This window comes from Microcaecilia unicolor, chromosome 6 (assembly GCF_901765095.1).
Source record: "Microcaecilia unicolor chromosome 6, aMicUni1.1, whole genome shotgun sequence".
Classification (NCBI taxonomy): Eukaryota; Metazoa; Chordata; class Amphibia; order Gymnophiona; family Siphonopidae; genus Microcaecilia; species Microcaecilia unicolor.
The window spans coordinates 64,565,134-64,586,983 of record NC_044036.1 but is presented as its reverse complement, the minus strand read 5'-3'; the positions used below and the strand labels follow the sequence as shown (position 1 = coordinate 64,586,983).

At 46.4% G+C, this 21,850-nt stretch overlaps 1 protein-coding gene across 4 annotated transcripts in view; it reads left to right on the top strand.

The window, feature by feature from the left end:
* Nucleotides 1-21,850, top strand: part of ODF2L (outer dense fiber of sperm tails 2 like) — a 179,350-nt gene that overhangs the window by 26,998 nt on the left and 130,502 nt on the right. For 3 of the 4 annotated variants that reach the window (XM_030207204.1, XM_030207202.1, XM_030207205.1), the window contains one exon: nt 5,312-5,443. The exons of the other annotated variant lie outside the window; for it this stretch is intronic. In XM_030207204.1, the coding sequence (XP_030063064.1) occupies nt 5,312-5,443 (132 nt within the window). The remainder of the gene's footprint in view (nt 1-5,311; nt 5,444-21,850) is intronic. 4 annotated transcript variants of the gene reach the window in all.

Genomic DNA, 21,850 nt, shown 5'->3' with positions numbered 1-21,850 from the left:
AGCATTTTATAGCCATTCTCCATCAGATTGCCTGCAATAGAGATCTTGAGGAGGCATTTAAAAATAATGTCCCAGACCTTAGTGTCATAAGTACATCCTAACAGGCCCTCCCAAAAAGAGATGGTGGGGAGGGCTGCTACACCAAGACATGATACAGCTTAAATATACATCCACGTCCACTACTTCCCTGTAAATGAAATCTGAGACTTGCCTATAATGAAACAAATCCTGAGGTCCCAACCCAAATTCCTCTTCCATCGTTCACCAACTGCCCTAGTTGGGATAACCCATGTGCTGCCCAAACTCAGTACCTAGGATCTAAATGACCCAGCAGGAAACTAATCACTACCGCAAGAGGGCTAGCCCTAAAGTATTGCTGGCCTTTCAGAAAGTGTGCCCAGGTTCGGATCCAAGATTCCCGAGCAAGTTGAAAATAAGGGTTGGTGGACCTAGTAATGACTCGCAACTCCCCCAGTGGAAGCCATGGGAGCTGTGCATACAATGAATCTGAACAAGGAGCCTGCTCTATATAAACCTAGCTTTTATGACCATCCCTATTCTAAGCTAAGATTGATTTTAATTGGGCCACCTGATAATGTTGAAAATGTGGGACTGCCGTACCCTCTTCCCTTTAGGCAAATAGAGCACTGATTGCTGCATCCTAAGAAGTTTATGCCTCCAGATACATTGGAAGACCTTACATGAGAGGGAGCAAGAAAACCTATTTGGGAGAGGGATAGGAAGAACCATAAAAAGATAGAGCAACCAAGGTAACACCATCATTTTCACTTCATGCACTTGTCCCAGCCATGAGACATGTAGATTCTCCCAGTGCTCCAAATCAGCCCATATAGCCCGGAGGAGCGGCAGATAATTTGCCTCATAAAGAGAATGCTTCCGGCTCAGATCACACAGCAGAGTAGCATCAGATGCCTTTCTCCTGCATTGGAAAAGAGGACTTCTTTATGCATATCCTCCTATACCTCTGATAGAGAAGACCTTACTAAAACTCAAGCAAGACCGGGGCACCATGATACTGATCGCTCCTCATAGGCCACAACAGATATGGTTCCCTTTTCTTCTGGAGTTGTCTTCAGAAGATCCATGGAGATCGGACTGTTTCCAGCCCTCATCATGCAGAATGAAGGGTCCCTTTGGCATCCCAACCTCCAATCTCTGGCCTTCATTGCTTGGATGTTGAGAGCGTAGAACTGAAACCCCTCAGTTTGTCTGAGTGTGTCTCCCATATCTTGCAGGCTTCCAGGAAAAACTACACTGAGAGGTGTTACTCTTTTAAATGGAGAAGGTTTGCCACCTGGTGTGAGGGCAAGGCCTTAGATCCTATCTCCTGCCCTTCACAAAACCTTCTTGAGTACCTCCTGCACCGTTCTGCGTCTGTTTTGAAAACCAACTCTGTAAGGGTTCATCATAGTGCAATTGGTGCTTATCATCATCGTGTAGGAGGTGAGTCCATCTCTGTACAACCTTTGGTTGTTTGTGTCATAAGAGGTTTGTTGTTGACAAAGCTCTTTACCAAGCCTCCAGTTGAGTCATGGGATCTCAACATAGTCTTCACCCAGCTGATGAAAGCCATCTGAGGTTTTTGACTGGGAAAGTTGTATTTCTGATGGCAGTCACTTCAGCTCACAGAGTCAGTGAGCTCCAAGCCCTGGTGGCTCATCCACCATATAATAAATTTTATCACAACAGAATAGTCCTCCGCACACACCCCAAGTTCCTTCCTAAGGTGAGGTCGGAGTTCCATTTTAACCAGTCAGTTGTTTTCCCAACATTTTTCCCTAGACCTCATGCCCATCCTGGCGAAAGTGTACTTCTTACTTTAGACTGCAAGCAAGTCTTAGCCTTCTATCTGTAGCATACTAAATCCTATAGTCAGTCCACCTAGCTTTTTGTTTCTTCTGACCCCAACAAGTTGGGGGGTGGCCTTCGGCAAATGCACACTTTCAAATTGGATAGCAGACTGCATCTCCTTTACTTATGCCCAGGCTAGGCTGACTCTTGAGGGGCATGTTACGACTCACAGTGTCAAAGCCGTGGCTCTGTCGGTAGCCCACTTGAGATCAGCCTCTACAGAGGAGATTTGCAAGGCTGCAATGTGGTCTTCAGTATTGTACTGCTATGGATTTACAGCCTGCTTCACTAACACAGACTACTCAGTAATTACTGTGGATTCTTTTGGATTCGTGTTAGGTAAGTTAGACCTTTATATACAATGATTAGCTATATAACTGAAAATAAACAATACCTACAAACAATCATTACATCACTGGTCTCTACATCTAAGCAATGCTAAGAGTTCCTAGACCAGGAAAAGAATCAATAAAACAGTCATCACTGGTCCTTACATCATCCAGGCTCTTATCATCAGCTGGGGGGGCCGTGTTCACAGCGAAAGCCAGGAGTTTCTTTGACCAGGAAATATGCTTCTCTGCGCAGTTCGTATGTTACTCACAGACGAGATCCCAATTTCACTGATAGAAACTCCCTTTTATATTAGGCTTAGAACTCATGTTCAGAGCTAAGGAAAATTACATAATGCTTGAGAATTTCTCTGTTTAGGTAAACAAGCCATACTGTGGGAATGTGGTCACATGTTTCTCAGTCCAGGTAGTCAATCTGAACTTGAAACAGGCTCCACCTCCCCCTTCACATACCAAATTAATTAGAGTTGTATCTTATCTTCTACATTCCAACTTATTTTCACACAATCAAAGTTAAACAATCATTTTTAAACAGAATTACTGTTAATCACAAATACAGACCCTGAGGTCACTGGTCGGTCAAGGCAGAGTTGAAAAACAATCTTTAAAATTCACTTCCACTACAAGTATTCACATTCACATCCAACTACTGTTTAGATAAGGACACCCGGCGTGACAGTCGGTTTAGACAAGCAGTTCTGCAGAATTTGTTCGGTGTCTAGCATCCAACTCCACCCTCCTAGGCCCTGTTTTATTCTGTTCCAGGCTGCACCTACACAGCTAGTATATTTATAGTTTCAGGTTCTTTGGAGTTTTAGTCTCAACGTTTCAAGAAGCCATTATCCTATCTTTCTTGTTTTCGGTGAGCCTGGTAGCTGGGGATTCTCACATGTGAGAAAACTCTGCCTGCTTACCTGTAGCTGGTGTTATCCAAGGACAGCAGACTTCTTATTCTCACATACCCTTCCACTTCCCCTAGGAGTTGTTTTTTGTTGTACTCTTTATGCTTTTCACCTGACTGAGGGACCCACGCCTGAGCGTCGGGCAGGAAGGTACTAGTGCATGTGTGGTGGGACGCTGCAAGAACTTTCTTTAGTGCTAGTGGTTCAGCGTCTGCAGTGGGGCTCCGACTGATGATGCCGCCCACGTGTGAGAATAAGCGGCTTGCTGTCCTTGGAGAACATCAGTTACAGGTAAGTATGTTTGCTTTCCTGACGTTACTCTTTACCATTCTGCAACCTCAATTCATGTTCTCTGCTTCCATCTCTTCCCCATCTCTGGAAGTGTTTAGTTTGTATATTAATACCTTTCAAGTACTTAAATGTCTTTATCATATCTTTCCTATATCTCTCCTTTCCTCTAAGGTATATATATATTCAGGTCTTCCAGTCTCTTCTCATACATCTTTTGGCGCAAACCTTGTACCATTTTTGTCGCTGTCCTTTTAACTGCTTCAAGTCTTTTTATGTCCTTGGATAGATACACCCTCCAAAACTGGGGCATCAACCCCTCCTTTATTCAGCTAGTTATGCCTTTCTTAAGTATATATATGCCATTTTTACACATATACTTGATGCATAAGCTTTTTAAAATTACCCCAGTAGTGACTTGCGTACCAAAATGTATATATTCTCTGGGCCAGCATTTTAAGCACAAAGCAGTTATGAGGTCAGCCCCCAGTGCTCATCATGTAAGTGGTTTTGAATGTTGACCTCAGTATTTTTCAGAATCTGTTGAATATGTGTAAGCTTATGCAGTGCTCCAGGAATACACTCATGAAAGCAGGCTGAGATACAGTGAACAAAACTCATCTAATATAATAATTTGCACCTTTAACATTCTGAAGCTGACTCCGTGGCAGTGAAGCTGTGTAGGGTTCGTAATCGTCCCGCCCTCGAGGGAACTCTGTATAGTTGCCAGAGAAAAAAACGCGACGTCAGAAGGAGAAGGGACCAACCACAGGCCTCGCACTCGCTCTCAGTGCCCCGCCCTCGGAGGGAAGGGAAGTCTGCATATAATATTCACCCACCGGAAGTTCGTTCCCTCCCTCCGAGTTCCAGGGTCGTCGTCCGTCCCCCCTCCCTCCATCCCAATTCCAGGGTCCTCCCTCCCAGTTCCAGGCCCCCTCCCTCCAAATTTTAAAAGTCATCCTGACTTACTTCGCACAGTAAAAAGCATGTAGGCTCAGCACTTACTTCAGTTTTCCCTTCTCTATCTCTCAGCTCTAGTTCCGCCCTTGCGGAAACAGGAAATGAGGGCGGGACCAGAGCTAAGAGACAGAGAAGGGAAAACTGAAGTGCCGAGCCTGCATGCTTTTTACCACTGCTGCCGGCCGCCGTAACCCCGATGAGGTAAGTCAGTATGACTTTTAAAATTCGGAGGGAGGGGGCCTGGAACTGGAAGGGAGAGAGGGAGGGACGACAACCCTGGAACTCGGAGGGAGGGACAACGACCCTGGAACTGGGAAGAAGGGAGGGGGGACCCTGGAACTGGGAGGGAGGGCCCTGGAACTGGGAGGGAGGGAGAGAGGGGGGACGCTGGAACTTCCCTTAAAAACATTAATGGCAGAAGATGATTACCTTGCTAGCGCCCTTTTCATTTCAATGAGAAACGGGCTTTTTTTACTAGTACTTAATAATGACTGTTATTTTTTCACTGTTGTTACTGTACATAGTGCTATAGAAAATAACCTTGTAAAGGCTTTGTCAAATGTCTGATAGTACTTAGTAGTGAATAGAGGATTTAGAATTGATTCTCTAGGTTTTACTGTTCTGTGCCCCATCCACCTAGTTATACTGCCTTGAGTGTTTGATATGTCTTCTTGCATTGGGGCTAAGCGTTGGAATACATTCCTGTGGTCCAGAATCAGACCTTTGAAGATTACATGTTGATGCATTTTAGTCCTGGTAAAATGTTTATTGCTTACAAAATATTCTTCATACATCACTTTGCATGGCACTTAAGAAAATAGCATTTTGTGGACATTGTAGAATAATTGAAGTTATTTTGAAGATGGAAAGTCATTGCTAAAGTGTTTTCCAATTAAAATGTTTCAAATATTTTATTCCTTTGGTCTCATATTTTGTCAGGCTGTTAATCTTTCTGCATCAGATGTCATGAACATTACTGAACAGAAGGATCAGTTGTTAAGAAAACTGGAAACCTTTAAAAACTTAAAGGAAACTCTTGAGCATCTTTTAAAAAGAACAGAGTACAGAAAGGTATGTTAACACTATTGGTACCTTTTCCACTGGTGTACAAATATTTTTTCCTTTAAATATCTATTATTGATAAGCAAATATACTGTCAGGAACCAAGCATCATTTAGAATCATTTCATCATTTTTAAAGTTGAATAAGGAAAGCTAGTAAAGGGAAATGTTATGTATTTTTATATTGGTACTATATATCAGTGGAGCAGATTTTACTGTGGTAACTGTGTGAATTTAGAACATAAGGTTCCTCAGTCTCTTGCTCCTCCTTTTTATCACCCTTCCAGCCTGAACTCATATTGCCATTCATTTTTTCTCCCTTTTCTCTAATTTCTCTCCATCAGTTTCTGTATCTTTCTTCTGTGTATCACATACTATATTCTTGCCCTCTCCATTTTGCTTCAGCCCTTTTATCTTTTGTCACTCTTCCATTTCATGTTGACCCTCCTCCATCTTCCCCACATGTGTTTTATACGTCCTATCTTGTTCCTCTCCACACTCCAACATATTCCTTTTCCACTCTTTTTTCCCACTTCCCCTGAATATCTTTTCTTGAGTGGTGGCATATACAGCAGTTTTTGCAGCACAAAATGTGCATTCTTGGTTCTTGTAGCAACTCCCCCACAATTCTTAAGAGCAGAGCTGATAGTCATAGGAAACCCTAGTATAGAGTTGTAACTTTAGTTTTGCAGCACAGCTTAGCCAGTTCAAATAAGGAACACAGAGCTGATAGTCACAGGAAACCACAATTTAGAGATTTAACTTTAGTTTTGCAGCACAGCTTAGTTTCCATAGTATAAAACCCTTTTCCTTATAGTTTTAAAACTTTAAAATTTGAACTTTCTGCCACAGCATACAACATTAACAGATAGCCTCTAGAAGGCACAGCAGTCTTCATTCCCAGCCACCCCCCTCTAACTCCCACCCACTCCTATTACAACCCTTAATTTATATAGTCAGTTATTCTAATTAGGATAACAAGAGAGGAGTCCTTTTACAGAGTTGTTGTTTTTTTTTTAAAATAATATCTTTATTGAGTCAGAGTAATATTCATAACAAACAAATGTAGGGGAATTATACATAGTAACATAGTTAATGACGGCAGATAAAGACCTGTACGGTCCATCCAGTATGCCCAACAAGATAAACTCATTTTACATGGTATGCGATACTTTATATGTATACCCTAGTTTGATTTGTCCTTGCCATTCTCAGGGCACAGACCATAGAAGTCTGCCCAACACTGTTCTTGTACTAAAAGTTCTGAAGCTAAAAAATGTGTAATCCTATCCCTTGTCCCTGGGGAGGGGAAAATACTTCAGCGTAGGGGCTGGAATAAGAGAGACAATCAGACTTCGATATAGGTGCAACCAGTAAAAATCTTTATTGGTATCTCACTAAGCCAATACAAAATAATTGTTCTCTCTGGAGCAGGTTGTCACCCAGTTGCCAGACGCACAGACTGAATAACAAAATTGCTCAGCAAAAACTTTCTTAGCCATCACATATATACTGTTGTAAGTTTCATTCTCTGAGGACAAGCAGGCTGCTTGTTCTCACTGATGGGTGACGTCCACGGCAGCCCCTCCAATCGGAAACTTCACTAGCAAAGGCCTTTGCTAGTCCTCGCGCGCTCATGCGCACCGCGCATGCGCGGCCGTCTTCCCGCCCGAACCGGCTCGTGTTCGTCAGTCTTCTTTTGTCCGCGCTCGGTACGGTCGTGTTTTCGCCGTGTCGTGCCCCGCAAAGTCGACCTCGCGCGTTCGTCGTGTGTTTTCAAAGAGAAAAAAATTATAATCCTTTCTGTGTGGGAAAAGACTCTTGGTCTTTTCTTCCCCCGCTATTTTCAGCTTTCGCCCCGGTAAGTTTTCTTTCGTCGTCGGGGTAGGCCGCTTTTAGGCCTCGGGTCGAAGTTTTCTTCCCCTTGTTTTTTCGGTGCCTTTTCCGCCATTTCGACTTTTGATCTCGCCGGCGTGATTTTTCCGCCCATGACATCGAAGTCTACCAGCGGCTTCAAGAAGTGCACCCAGTGCGCCCGGGTCATCTCGCTCACTGACAGGCACGCGTCGTGTCTTCAGTGCTTGGGGGCTGGGCACCGCCCGCAGGCCTGTAGTCTGTGTTCCCTTTTGCAAAAGCGGACTCAGGTAGCGAGATTGGCCCAGTGGAACGTTTTGTTCTCGGGCTCTTCGTCGGCATCGGCACCGGGGGTATCGAGTGCATCGACGTCTTCAGCGTCCAGAGCTTCATCCTCGGCCGCCAGTACATCGAGTGCATCGAGGCATCGGACCTCTGCATCGGCGCCGAGACATCGGATAGCTGCATCGACGTCGGTGGTACCGGGACCTCGTCGGCTGATGTCGTCGGACGGTGGTGCTTCGTCTGGAGTGCAGGTGAGGGCTGTCCATTCCCCTGCTGGTGGCGGTGAGCCTTCGGGTGGGTCTCCCCCTACCCTGAGGGCTCCTGCGGTACAGCCCCCCCGAGACCGGCCTCCTTCGGCCTCGGCCCCGAGGAAGCGACGACTGGATTCTACGTCCTCCTCGTCGGTGCCGGGAAGCTCCGGTGACATGCTTCGTTCCAAGAAATCGAAGAAGCATCGTCATCGGTCTTCTTCCCGGGTTGGCACCGAGAGCTCTGGGTCGCCGAGGGAGTCGGCACCCACCAGGCATCGGCACCGAGAGGACCGCTCACCCTCTGTTCAGGAGGTGTCGATGCGCTCCACTCTGGACAGCCCGGAACAGCCTCCACGCCCGGAACAGGTTCTGACGTCGACGCCTGCATCGACCTCCATGCCTTTCTCTGCAGCCGCTCTGAACGAGAGCCTCCGGGCCGTTGTCCCAGAGATTCTGGGAGAGCTGTTGCGCCCTACCCCTCCGGTACCGGCGGTGCTTGCGCCACCGGTACCGTCGAGCGTGGCGCCGGCTGGCCCATTGCCCGAGGTGAGGTCTCCGGCGTCGGTGCCGCGAGCGGTACCGGCTGCCATCGCCTCCCAGGAAGGCTCCCCGACTACGTCGGCGGAGGGAGCTTCGCCGATGCGGGCGAGGGAGTCTACCTCTCGACGCCCCCATCGTGGACGTGGCTCCACAGAGTCGAGTCGGGCACGGTTGCAGACACAGGTCCGTGAACTTGTGTCTGACACCGAGGGTGAGGCCTCGTGGGAAGAGGAAGAAGACCCCAGATATTTCTCTGACGAGGAGTCTGAGGGTCTTCCTTCCGATCCCACTCCCTCTCCTGAGAGACAGCTTTCTCCTCCCGAGAGTCTGTCTTTTGCTTCCTTTGTCCGGGAGATGTCTACGGCCATCCCCTTCCCGGTGGTTGTGGAGGACGAGCCCAGGGCTGAAATGTTTGAGCTCCTGGACTATCCTTCTCCACCTAAGGAAGCGTCCACTGTACCCATGCACCATGTCCTAAAAAAGACATTGCTGGCGAACTGGACCAAGCATTTAACTAATCCCCACATCCCCAAGAAGATCGAGTCCCAGTACCGGATCCATGGGGACCCAGATCTGATGCGCACTCAGTTGCCTCATGATTCTGGAGTTGTGGATCTGGCCCTAAAGAAGGCTAAGAGTTCTAGGGAGCATGCTTCGGCGCCCCCGGGCAAGGACTCTAGAACCTTAGACTCCTTTGGGAGGAAGGCCTACCATTCCTCTATGCTCGTGGCCAAAATTCAGCCCTACCAGCTCTACACGAGCATACACATGCGGAACAATGTGCGGCAGTTGGCGGGCTTGGTTGATGCGCTCCCCCCTGAGCAAGCCAAGCCTTTTCAGGAGGTGGTCAGGCAGCTGAAGGCGTGCAGAAAATTCCTGGCCAGAGGGGTGTATGACACCTTTGATGTTGCGTCCAGGGCCGCTGCTCAAGGTGTGGTGATGCGCAGGCTCTCATGGCTGCATGCCTCCGACCTGGAGAATAGAATCCAGCAGCGGATTGCGGACTCGCCTTGCCGTGCGGATAATATTTTTGGAGAGAAAGTCGAACAGGTGGTAGAGCAGCTCCACCAGCGGGACACCGCATTCGATAAGTTCTCCCGCCGGCAGCCTTCAGCCTCTACCTCTACAGGTAGAAGATTTTTTGGGGGAAGGAAGACTGTTCCCTACTCTTCTGGTAAGCGTAGGTACAATCCTCCTTCTCGACAGCCTGCGGCCCAGGCTAAGCCCCAGCGCGCTCGCTCTCGTCAGCAGCGTGCGCCTCAGCAAGGCCCCTCGGCTCCCCAGCAAAAGCAAGGGACGAGCTTTTGACTGGCTCCAGCAGAGCATAGCCGACATCCAAGTGTCAGTGCCGGGCGACCTGCCAGTCGGAGGGAGGTTGAAAGCTTTTCACCAAAGGTGGCCTCTCATAACCTCCGATCAGTGGGTTCTCCAAATAGTCCGGCAAGGATACACCCTCAATTTGGCCTCAAAACCTCCAAATTGTCCACCGGGAGCTCAGTCTTACAGCTTCCAGCACAAGCAGGTACTTGCAGAGGAACTCTCCGCCCTTCTCAGCGCCAGTGCGGTCGAGCCCGTGCCATCCGGGCAAGAAGGGCTGGGATTCTATTCCAGGTACTTCCTTGTGGAAAAGAAAACAGGGGGGATGCGTCCCATCCTAGACCTAAGGGCCCTGAACAAATATCTGATCAAAGAAAAGTTCAGGATGCTTTCCCTGGGCACCCTCCTTCCCATGATTCAGGAAAACGATTGGCTATGCTCTCTGGACTTGAAGGATGCCTACACACACATCCCGATACTGCCAGCTCACAGACAGTATCTGCGATTTCAGCTGGGCACACGTCACTTCCAGTACTGTGTGCTACCCTTTGGGCTCGCCTCTGCGCCCAGGGTGTTGGCTGTAGTAGCAGCGGCACTTCGCAGGCTGGGGGTGCACGTGTTCCCATATCTCGACGATTGGCTGGTGAAGAACACATCCGAGGCAGGAGCCCTGCAGTCCATGCAGATGACTATTCGCCTCCTGGAGCTACTGGGGTTTGTGATAAATTATCCAAAGTCCCATCTTCTCCCAGTGCAGAGACTCGAATTCATAGGAGCTCTGCTGGATTCTCGGACGGCTCGCGCCTATCTCCCAGAGACGAGAGCCAACAACTTGTTGTCCCTCGTCTCCCGGGTGCGAGCGTCCCAGCAGATCACAGCTCGGCAGATGTTGAGATTGCTAGGCCACATGGCCTCCACAGTCCATGTGACTCCCATGGCCCGCCTTCACATGAGATCTGCTCAATGGACCCTAGCTTCCCAGTGGTTCCAGGCTGCTGGGGATCTAGAAGACGTAATCCACCTGTCCATGAGTTTTCTCGAATCCCTGTATTGGTGGACGATTTGGTCCAATCTGACTCTGGGACGTCCTTTCCAAATTCCTCAGCCACAAAAAGTGCTGACCACGGATGCGTCTCTCCTGGGCTGGGGAGCTCATGTCGATGGGCTTCACACCCAAGGAAGCTGGTCCCTCCAGGAACGCGATCTGCAGATCAATCTTCTGGAGTTGCGAGCGATCTGGAACGCTCTGAAGGCTTTCAGAGATCGGCTGTCCCACCAAATTATCCAAATTCAGACAGACAACCAGGTTGCCATGTACTACGTCAACAAGCAGGGGGGCACCGGATCTCGCCCCCTGTGTCAGGAAGCCGTCAGCATGTGGCTCTGGGCTCGCCGTCACGGCATGGAGCTCCAAGCCACATACCTGGCAGGCGTAAACAACAGTCTGGCCGACAGGTTGAGCAGGATTATGCAACCTCACGAGTGGTCGCTCAATTCTCGTGTAGTGCGACAGATCTTCCAGGTGTGGGGCACCCCCTTGGTGGATCTCTTCGCATCTCGAGCCAACCACAAAGTCCCTCAGTTCTGTTCCAGGCTTCAGGCCCACGGCAGACTGGCATCGGATGCCTTCCTCCTGGACTGGGGGGAGGGTCTGCTGTATGCTTATCCTCCCATACCTCTGGTGGGGAAGACTTTGTTGAAACTCAAGCAAGACCGAGGCACCATGATTCTGATTGCTCCTTTTTGGCCGCGTCAGATCTGGTTCCCCCTTCTTCTGGAGTTGTCCTCCGAAGAACCGTGGAGATTGGAGTGTTTTCCGACCCTCATCACACAGGACGAAGGGGCGCTTCTGCATCCCAGCCTCCGGTCCCTGGCTCTCACGGCCTGGATGTTGAGAGCGTAGATTTTGCCTCTTTGGGTCTGTCAGAGGGTGTCTCCCGTATCTTGCTTGCTTCCAGGAAAGATTCCACTAAGAGGAGTTACTTCTTTCTGTGGAGGAGGTTTGCCGTCTGGTGTGACAGCAAGGCCCTAGATCCTCGCTCTTGTCCTACACAGACCCTGCTTGAATACCTTCTGCACTTGTCTGAGTCGGGTCTTAAGACCAACATTGTAAGGGTTCACCTTAGTGCAATCAGTGCATACCATTACCGTGTGGAAGGTAAGCCGATCTCAGGACAGCCTTTAGTTGTTCGCTTCATGAGAGGTTTGCTTTTGTCAAAGCCCCCTGTCAAGCCTCCTACAGTGTCATGGGATCTCAATGTCGTTCTCACCCAGCTGATGAAACCTCCTTTTGAGCCACTGAACTCCTGCCATCTGAAGTACTTGACCTGGAAGGTCATTTTCTTGGTGGCAGTTACTTCAGCTCGTAGAGTCAGTGAGCTTCAGGCCCTGGTAGCCCAGGCCCCTTACACCAAATTTCATCATAACAGAGTAGTCCTCCGCACTCACCCTAAGTTTCTGCCAAAGGTTGTGTCGGAGTTCCATCTGAACCAGTCAATTGTCTTGCCAACATTCTTTCCCCGTCCTCATTCCTGCCCTGCTGAACGTCAGCTGCACACATTGGACTGCAAGAGAGCATTGGCCTTCTATCTGGAGCGGACACAGCCCAACAGACAGTCCGCCCAATTGTTTGTTTCTTTTGATCCCAATAGGAGGGGAGTGGCTGTGGGGAAACGCACCATATCCAATTGGCTAGCAGATTGCATTTCCTTCACTTACGCCCAGGCGGGGCTGGCTCTTGAGGGTCATGTCACGGCTCATAATGTTAGAGCCATGGCTGCGTCGGTAGCCCACTTGAAGTCAGCCTCTATTGAAGAAATTTGCAAAGCTGCGACGTGGTCATCTGTCCACACATTCACATCTCATTACTGCCTGCAGCAGGATACCCGACGCGACAGTCGGTTCGGGCAGTCAGTTCTTCAGAACCTGTTTGGGCTTTAGGATCCAACTCCACCCCCCGAGGGCCCTGTTTGTTCTGTTCCAGGCTGCACTCTCAGTTAGTTGGTAAATTTTTTAGGTCAATCTCAGTTATGTCCTCGCCGTTGCGAGGCCCAATTGACCATGGTTGTTGTTTTGAGTGAGCCTGGGGGCTAGGGATACCCCATCAGTGAGAACAAGCAGCCTGCTTGTCCTCGGAGAAAGCGAATGCTACATACCTGTAGAAGGTATTCTCCGAGGACAGCAGGCTGATTGTTCTCACAAACCCGCCCACCTCCCCTTTGGAGTTGTGTCTTCCCTTGCTTTGTTTTGCTACATATGGGACTGACAAACACGAGCCGGTTCGGGCGGGAAGACGGCCGCGCATGCGCGGTGCGCATGAGCGCGCGAAGATTAGCAAAGGCCTTTGCTAGTGAAGTTTCCGATTGGAGGGGCTGCCGTGGACGTCACCCATCAGTGAGAACAATCAGCCTGCTGTCCTCGGAGAATACCTTCTACAGGTATGTAGCATTCGCTTTTCTCCCAAATCATGTGATTTCTCCTAAACTAACTTATGGTCATATATGGATTTTCCTGTAATATTCTGATATGTTTTATATGTATACATATATGGCTATTTCCTACATTGTATCATCCTCTCCTCTTGTGTGCACATGCACACTTTGTGGCAACTGGCTAATTTCTTATCAGTACAGCGTGCAAATAACCATGTAGCAAGCAAATAATAAATATTATAAGACACCTGGTGTCCTTCTATCTGAAAGGAACAACTTCTTCTTTGGAGGGTCCTCAGTCTCTCATCACCACCAAGGTTATATCCAATTATATCTGCCATATATGGACTGCATAGCCTCAATTCCTTCCATGTGTCACCTTGACATGTAACATGTACTCTCCATTTCCTGAGAAAGCACTGTAGGTTACATGCAGCTGCAGGAAGAGACTAAAAATATGCTGAGAACAGCAAGGCTAGGAAAACTGAGGACTAACAGGGCCATATTACAGGTCTAGTATAGGAAGGAATATTCACTAACATCGAAGCACCTTAAAATTTACACTCAAGCTAATCCATGTCTATTCAGTCACGATCAGGGCATAGACCGTAGAAGTCTTCCCAGCACCGATTTTGCTTCCCAATTACCGGCGTCACCACCCAATCTTCGCTAAGATTCCATGGATCCTTTCCTTCTAAACAGGATTCCTTTGTGTATATCCCATGCATGTTTGAATTCCATTACCGTTTTCTTCTCCACCACCTCCTGCGGGAGGGTATTCCACATATCCACCACCCTCGCTGTGAAAAAATACTTCCAGACATTACTCCTGAGTCTGCCCCCCTTCAACCTCAGTTCATGTCCTCTAGTTCTACCGCCTTCCCGTCTTCAGAAAAGGTTCATTTGCGGATTAATACTTTTCAAATATTTGAACGTCTGTATCATGTCACCCCTGTTTCTCCTTTCCTCCAAAGTATACATGTTCAGATTGACAAGTTTCTCCTCGTACGATTTACAATGCAAATCCCATACATTTTTGTAGCTTTTCTTTGCACCGCTTCCAGTCTTTTTACATCTTTAGCAAGATACAGCCTCCAAAACTGAACACAGTGCTCCAAGTGGGACCTCACCAACGACTTGTAGAGGGGCATCAACACCTCCTTTCTTCAAATGGTTATACCCCTCTCTATGCAGCCTAGCATCCTTCTGGCCACAGCCGCTGCCTTGTCACATTGTTTCTTCACCTTCAGATCCTCGGATACCATTACCCCAAGGTCTCTCTCCTCAGTCGAGCTTACTAATCTCTCCCCCCCCTATCCAGTATCTTTTGACCCCTGAGGAACTCCACTGCTCACCTTCCTTTCCTCCGAGCGGATTCCATTTACCACCACCCACTGCCACCTGTCGGTCAACCAGTTTCCTATTCAGTTCACCACTTTCGGTCCTAATTTCAACCCTTTCAGCTTATTCACAAGTCTTCTGTGGGGGACTGTATCAAAGGCTTTGCTGAAATCCAAGTAGATTAAATATAGCGCACGTCCTTCATCCAGTTCTTTGGTCACCCAGTCAAAGAAGTCAGTAAGATTAGTTTAGCAGGATTTTCCTTTAGTAAAGCCATGTTGCCTCGGGTCCTGTAACCTGTTGGCTTCTAGAAAGTTAACTATCCTTTCTTTCAGCAGCGACTCCATTATTTTTCCTACCACCGATGTGAGACTTATCGGTCTGTAGTTTCCCACTTCTTCCCTGTCTCCACTTTTGTGAAGAGGGACCACATCGGCTCGTCTCCAATCCCGTGGAACCTCTCCCGTCTCGAAAGATCTATTAAATAAATGTTTTAAAAGGTCCCCCAGGACCTCTCTGAGCTCCTTCAGTATCCTGGGATGTATCTCATCTGACTCCATAGCTTTGTCCACCTTCAGATTCTCAAGCTGTTTATAAACTCTTTCTTCCATAAACAGCGCAGTATCCACTCCATTCCCAGATGTTCCCTTGGCAGCCGACCACAGTCCTTCTCCAGGATTTTCCTCCGTGAACACCGAAGAGAAATAATTGTTTAGCATGTTCACTTTATCTTCATCACTCTCCACATAGTGGTTAGTGCAGTGGACTTTGATCCTGGGGAACTGAGTTTGATTCCCACTGCAGCTCCTTGTGACTCTGGGCAAGTCACTTAACCCTCCATTGCCCCTGGTACAAATAAGTACCTGAATATACTATATAAACCGCTTTGAATGTAGTTGCAAAAAACCACAGAAAGGCAGTATATCAAGTCCCATTTCCCTTTCCTTTCCTATCTTTTCTCCTTTCTCCAATATATCTGAAAATGGTCTTGTCACCTCTCTTTACATCTTTAGCCATTTTTTTCTTCCGCTTGCGCTTTCACTAGCCGTATTGCCCTTTTCACTTCTTTGAGTTTAATCCGATAACGTTTTCTGTGATCCTCTCATTGCGTTCTTTTGTATTTCTTAAACAAAGACTCTTTTGCTCTTATTTTTTCAGCTGTTTGTTTACAGAACCATATAGGCTTCCTGCTTCTCTTCCCACTATCACAGCAAATCAAGTATCGCAATAAGGGACAATAACCAATCCCTGAGTAACAGTATGTAAAGCTATACAATCAAAACAGAAACACAGCCCACCCCGACTCAGAATTTTTAATAAAGAAAATCCCCTCCCCATCTCCCTCCCACCCACTGTCCATCCATGAATATAGTCAATGAGAAGCATCCCCATCATTGTCCATTACTGTATACAAGGAGATATACCTACTCCATTAAGGACGATATTGATGATGCCCTGGAGAGAATGAAAATTTAAGAGAAGTAAGCAACCAATTTGCCATTTCACGCATAAAGTTGTGCCTGGTAGTAAGAGATGGAGGTGAAGTGTCAACCCAGGACTGCAAAATGCATTTTTTAATGAGAAGGGTGGCAACTAGAATAAATTTGCATTGTGCATCTTCGAAGCCCTTCCCTTGCAAAGAGGCCTTACTCTCCATCAACAGCACCGAATACAACCAATCTAATGTACACTGCAGAGTGGCTTCGATGTCTCCTAGAGCCTGGGACCAAAAGGTAGACAAAGTGGGGCATTCCATAAATGAATGCAAGAAAGAGCCTGAGAACGATTTGCATTTCACACACAGATCATCATCCCATAGGCCTTACCCTTCTGTTTAGTGATGTGCACTGTATGCAGAACTCTGTATTGAATATCCTGTAATGCTGCATTGGGGGTCACTGTATGAAGATCCTCAAATGCAGCCCCCAGCTGAGCCTCCGAAACATCTTCCACTAAGTCTTTGCTCCGCTCCCTGGTTAATTGCATTAGAAAGGGATCTTTTCTAGTGTCCCAGATTATCTGATACCATTGAGATAGTTTGTTCAGAGTAAGAGAAAGGCTAAATAAAAATTGATCTAATTGTAGGAAAACCACCTGAGCCTTACGGTGGCGCTCAGATACGAGAATATAGTCTCTCGCCTGAAGATAGGAAAAAAAAAAAGAATTGGGGACATTCCACACATGCTTGACTTGGTCAAAAGATGGAAATCTTTCGCCCCCTAGTTGCATTAAATGCTCCAAATATCGACACCCTCCTCGTTTCCATTGCTGAAAGACCGCGGAATCCAAACCGGCAGGAAAGTCCGGTATACAAATTAGAGTAAAAAAAGGGCTCATCCCTCCTGTCACCCCTTCGTGGCTTCTCCACCACGTCCATGCTTTCCTTAGCTTACTGAAAAATTGGTTCCCCAACACTTCTCCCAAGCTCCTGTGTTGCTGAGATTCCAGGACTGCAAAAGGATCGTAAGGAGCATACCAGCTATTCCGGAAGTCAACGGGAGCATAAAAGCCAGTCCCAGAGTGAATCTCATGAGTTACTTTTTAAAGAAGAAAACACTAAATAAATCACACAGTATACCATATGTGCTAAATGCTTTTTTTTATATTAGACTAATATCCTTAGTACCTTATCAAATTTTAAATTATTAAAAAAAACTCAGTAATACTAAGATGGAGACAGCAGTCCAGCAGTGAGAAGGGTGCTATCCAGCCTTTTGCACTGTCACATGTATGATTATCTCCCAGTTGGTGAGAGGTTATATGTTTATCCACTTCTACCCTAGCTGAGATAACATTTTATCATCTCTCTGACCTCATGCACAACTCTCTTTAAACTAGTCACCTTATTTTCAGCTCCTGTACTGCCTTGGAGAAAGGGAGGTCTCCTAAAAGGAGAGCAGCACCTTGGTGAAGTAGGACGTACTCCTGTAGCCAGGACCTGCCCATCAGGGGATGAACTATCCTCTCCATCAACTTCTAAGTAGCTTGTAGATGCAAGGAAAAAATACAATTTGAAGTGGCTGCATACAAATGCTAGAAACCTAAAAAATAAGATGGAAGAATTAGCGTATGTAGCACTAAATGATGAGGTAGATATAATAGGCTTCCCAGAGACTTGGTGGAAAGAGGACAATCAGTGGGACACTGTGATAATGAGTTACAAATTGATTCGCAATGATAGGATCCAGTTGGAGGGGGGTTGCGCTGTATGTTAAAGAAAGAATTGAGTCAAATAAAGTAAACATTCTACATGAAACAGATAGCAGCATGGAATCATTAGGGATAGAAATTTCATGTGGGAAGGGAAGGAGTATTCTTGTAAGGCTGTGCTACTGGCCACTAGGGCAGAACGAACAGACAGATGAAGAAATGTTTACAGAAATTAAGAAAACTGGCAAATTGGGCAACAGTATAATAATGAGTGGCCTCAGTTACCCCAATATTGACAGGAAAGACTCTGCCTCAGGGAGCGCCAGGGAGATAAAATTTGTAGATGTAATAAATGGCTGCTCCTTGGAACAACTAGTCCAGGAACTGACAAGAGGGTGAGCCATTTTAGATCTAATTCTTGGTGGCGTGCAGGGTATAGTAAGAGAGGTAATGGTGTTGGGCCCCCTGGGAAATAATGATCATAACATGATCAAGTTTGATCTACCATCTGGAATGAAGCCACAAAGGAAATCTACTGTAACTGCATTTAATTTTCAAAAGGGAGGCAATAATAAAATGAGGAAAATGGTTAACAAGAAGCTAAAAGAATTGGCTGCAAATGTTAAGACACTAAATCAAGGCATGGATGTTGAAAAATACCATCTTGGATGCCCAGACCAGATGCATTCCACGTATTTACAAAGGTGGAAAGAAGAGAAAAGACAGCCAGCGTGGTTAAAAGGTGAAGTGAAAGAGGCAATTAGAGCCAGAAGGATGTCCTTCAAAGAATGTAAAAAAGGACCCAAATGAAGAAAATAAGATGCACCATAAGCACCAGCAAGTCAAATGCAAAGGCTAAAAGAGAATATGAAGAGAAACTTGTTGCAGTGGCAAAAACTCACAGTAACAACTTTATTAGGTACATCAGAAGCAGAAAGCCTGTGAAGGAATTGATGGGACCGTTAGATCACGAAGAAGCAAAAGGGACACTCAGGGAAGACAAGGACATAGTGGAGAAACTGAATGAATTATTTGCTTCGGTCTCTACGGAAGAAGAAGTAAGAGACCTACCTGTACCAGAAATGGTTTTCAAGGATGATGATGCAGAGGAACTGAAAGAAATCTCAGTGAACCTGGAAGACGTACTACTACTACTACTTATCATTTCTATAGCGCTACAAGGCATACGCAGCGCTGTACACCATACACAAAGACAGTCCCTGCTCAAAGAGCTTACAATCTAGATAAGACAGGTAAACAGACAGAACTGAGCCAAATCGACAAATTAAAGAGTAGTAAATCACCTGAACCGGATGGCATATATCCAAGGGTATACAACTTAAGCATGAAATTGCAGTTCTGCTGTTAGTAATATGTAACCTGTGATTAAAATTGTCCATAGCACCTGAAGATTGGAGGGTGGCCAATGTAATGCCGATTTTTAAACAGGGTTCCAGGGGTGATCCAAGAAATTACAGACCGGTAAGCCTGACGTCAGTGCCAGATAAAATTACAGAACACATAAATAAACTGGTTTAATGGAACAGAGTCAGAATGTGGTAAAAGCAGTTAGCTTAGCTGGGTTTAAAAAAGGTTTTGACAAGTTCCTACATGAAAAGTTTATAAGCCATTAATAAGATGGGCTTGGGAAACAGGATACTGGGCTTGATGGACCTTCGGTTTGACCCAGTATGGCAATTCTTATGTTCTTATGTTCTGTTAATTCTCACAAGCAGCTCATCCAGCTGCTTGTTAATCTCGAAGAGTGTGCATTTCACCTCATACAATTCATATATGATGCCTTGCATTTCACACTGTTGCTGACGGTTTGGGGAGCAGCATCCTGTGTGAAAAACTTCAGGAATGTCATCTTATCTCTAATCTGTAGCACCATTGGTTTGTTACCAGCACCTTTTACCAGCACAAGTGTTTACAGTTTATGTGACCCCTGAAGCAGGCAGTCCTGTTCCACCGAAACATGGCCCCATGCCGAGTCTTTTGTTTGATGTGGTGCCAACAAAGTATTTTTCTGCTCAGCTTGCCTGAAAGGTCTTCTGTGGTTCACCCCTGCTTCTTGACATTGACACTGTTGCTGCTGCCATTGTCTCTGGGAAGATCTGCATTTTGTGTAAGAGATAACCTCTTCAGAAAAAAGGTCAAAGACGCAGTCTCTCAGATCAGAAACCTTTGTTCACCCCGCATGAACTCTTCTCCCAGTTAGCGGACCAAACCTCTTAGTACTGCAAGGGTCAACAGCTCCTTGTATAAGAAATCTTATGACCATTGAATGTTCTTGGCATATTATTTGTTATGTTTCACTTGGAGATTTGATATTTAATTTGGATTTTGTTTTTGTGCATGGCAATTCAATTTCAATTTAAAATTATTTAAAAAATGAAACTTTATGACCAATAATTTTTCCAGCAGTTCCTTCTGCACAGATTCTGCTAGTCTTACTTCAGAATGCCCCCACAGCACCATACTGCTCCACTTTATCCCTAACAGCAGAAGCCTCAGGAACAGAGCCCACCTCAGTTGCCACCACACTCAAACCCACTCCTGATTTTTGATTACTATTTGATAGGGGGCAGACTCCAGTAGTTGAGAACCTTGGCTTTACTTTAGCATTGACTGATGGGTGCTAAAGACAACCAGAGTTACAGAATGAATTTGTCAGCTTCTGCTAGCAGCATGCCATGACACCTTTTCAAAGATTCTTTTAATAGTTGTTATGGCCTGCCTACAGAATTAGTTTCTTCTGCAAAACTGGACAGTTGAGCAGGTCCCACCCTCATTAAAATGTTGAGGCTTCTACTCTAGGTTTTCTCTCATTCCCAGAAGATTTGGAGAGGTGGATTTCATTCTTGACTTCAATTTATTCATCAAGAAAGAGAGAGAAGTTCAAAGGAATACACTGGCCAACATCTTAAGTTCATTCATCACATTGGTTCACCTCTCTAGGTCTGAGGGATACCTACACTTATGTACTCCTACCATTGACAATTCCTTTGCTTCGTGTTCCCCAGAAAACACTGTGAATATTTTGTACTCCCATTTGGCCTGCTCTCAGCTCCCAGTGTGTTCATGAAGCACATAGCAATCATCGCTACATATGTTCACAAGAGCAGATACATTGTACAGTGGGGGAAATAAGTATTTGATCCCTTGCTGATTTTGTAAGTTTGCCCACTGACAAAGACATGAGCAGCCCATAATTGAAGGGTAGGTTATTGGTAACAGTGAGAGATAGCACATCACAAATTAAATCCGGAAAATCACATTGTGGAAAGTATATGAATTTATTTGCATTCTGCAGAGGGAAATAAGTATTTAATCCCTCTGGCAAACAAGACCTAATACTTGGTGGCAAAACCCTTGTTGGCAAGCACAGCGGTCAGACGTCTTCTGTAGTTGATGATGAGGTTTGCACACATGTCAGGAGGAATTTTGGTCCACTCCTCTTTGCAGATCATCTCTAAATCATTAAGAGTTCTGGGCTGTCGCTTGGCAACTCGCAGCTTCAGCTCCCTCCATAAGTTTTCAATGGGATTAAGGTCTGGTGACTGGCTAGGCCACTCCATGACCCTAATGTGCTTCTTCCTGAGCCACTCCTTTGTTGCCTTGGCTGTATGTTTTGGGTCATTGTCGTGCTGGAAGACCCAGCCACGACCCATTTTTAAGGCCCTGGCGGAGGGAAGGAGGTTGTCACTCAGAATTGTACGGTACATGGCCCCATCCATTCTCCCATTGATGCGGTGAAGTAGTCCTGTGCCCTTAGCAGAGAAACACCCCCAAAACATAACATTTCCACCTCCATGCTTGACAGTGGGGACGGTGTTCTTTGGGTCATAGGCAGCATTTCTCTTCCTCCAAACACGGCGAGTTGAGTTCATGCCAAAGAGCTCAATTTTTGTCTCATCTGACCACAGCACCTTCTCCCAATCACTCTCGGCATCATCCAGGTGTTCACTGGCAAACTTCAGACGGGCCGTCACATGTGCCTTCCGGAGCAGGGGGACCTTGCGGGCACTGCAGGATTGCAATCCGTTATGTCGTAATGTGTTACCAATGGTTTTCGTGGTGACAGTGGTCCCAGCTGCCTTGAGATCATTGACAAGTTCCCCCCTTGTAGTTGTAGGCTGATTTCTAACCTTCCTCATGATCAAGGATACCCCACGAGGTGAGATTTTGCGTGGAGCCCCAGATCTTTGTCGATTGACAGTCATTTTGTACTTCTTCCATTTTCTT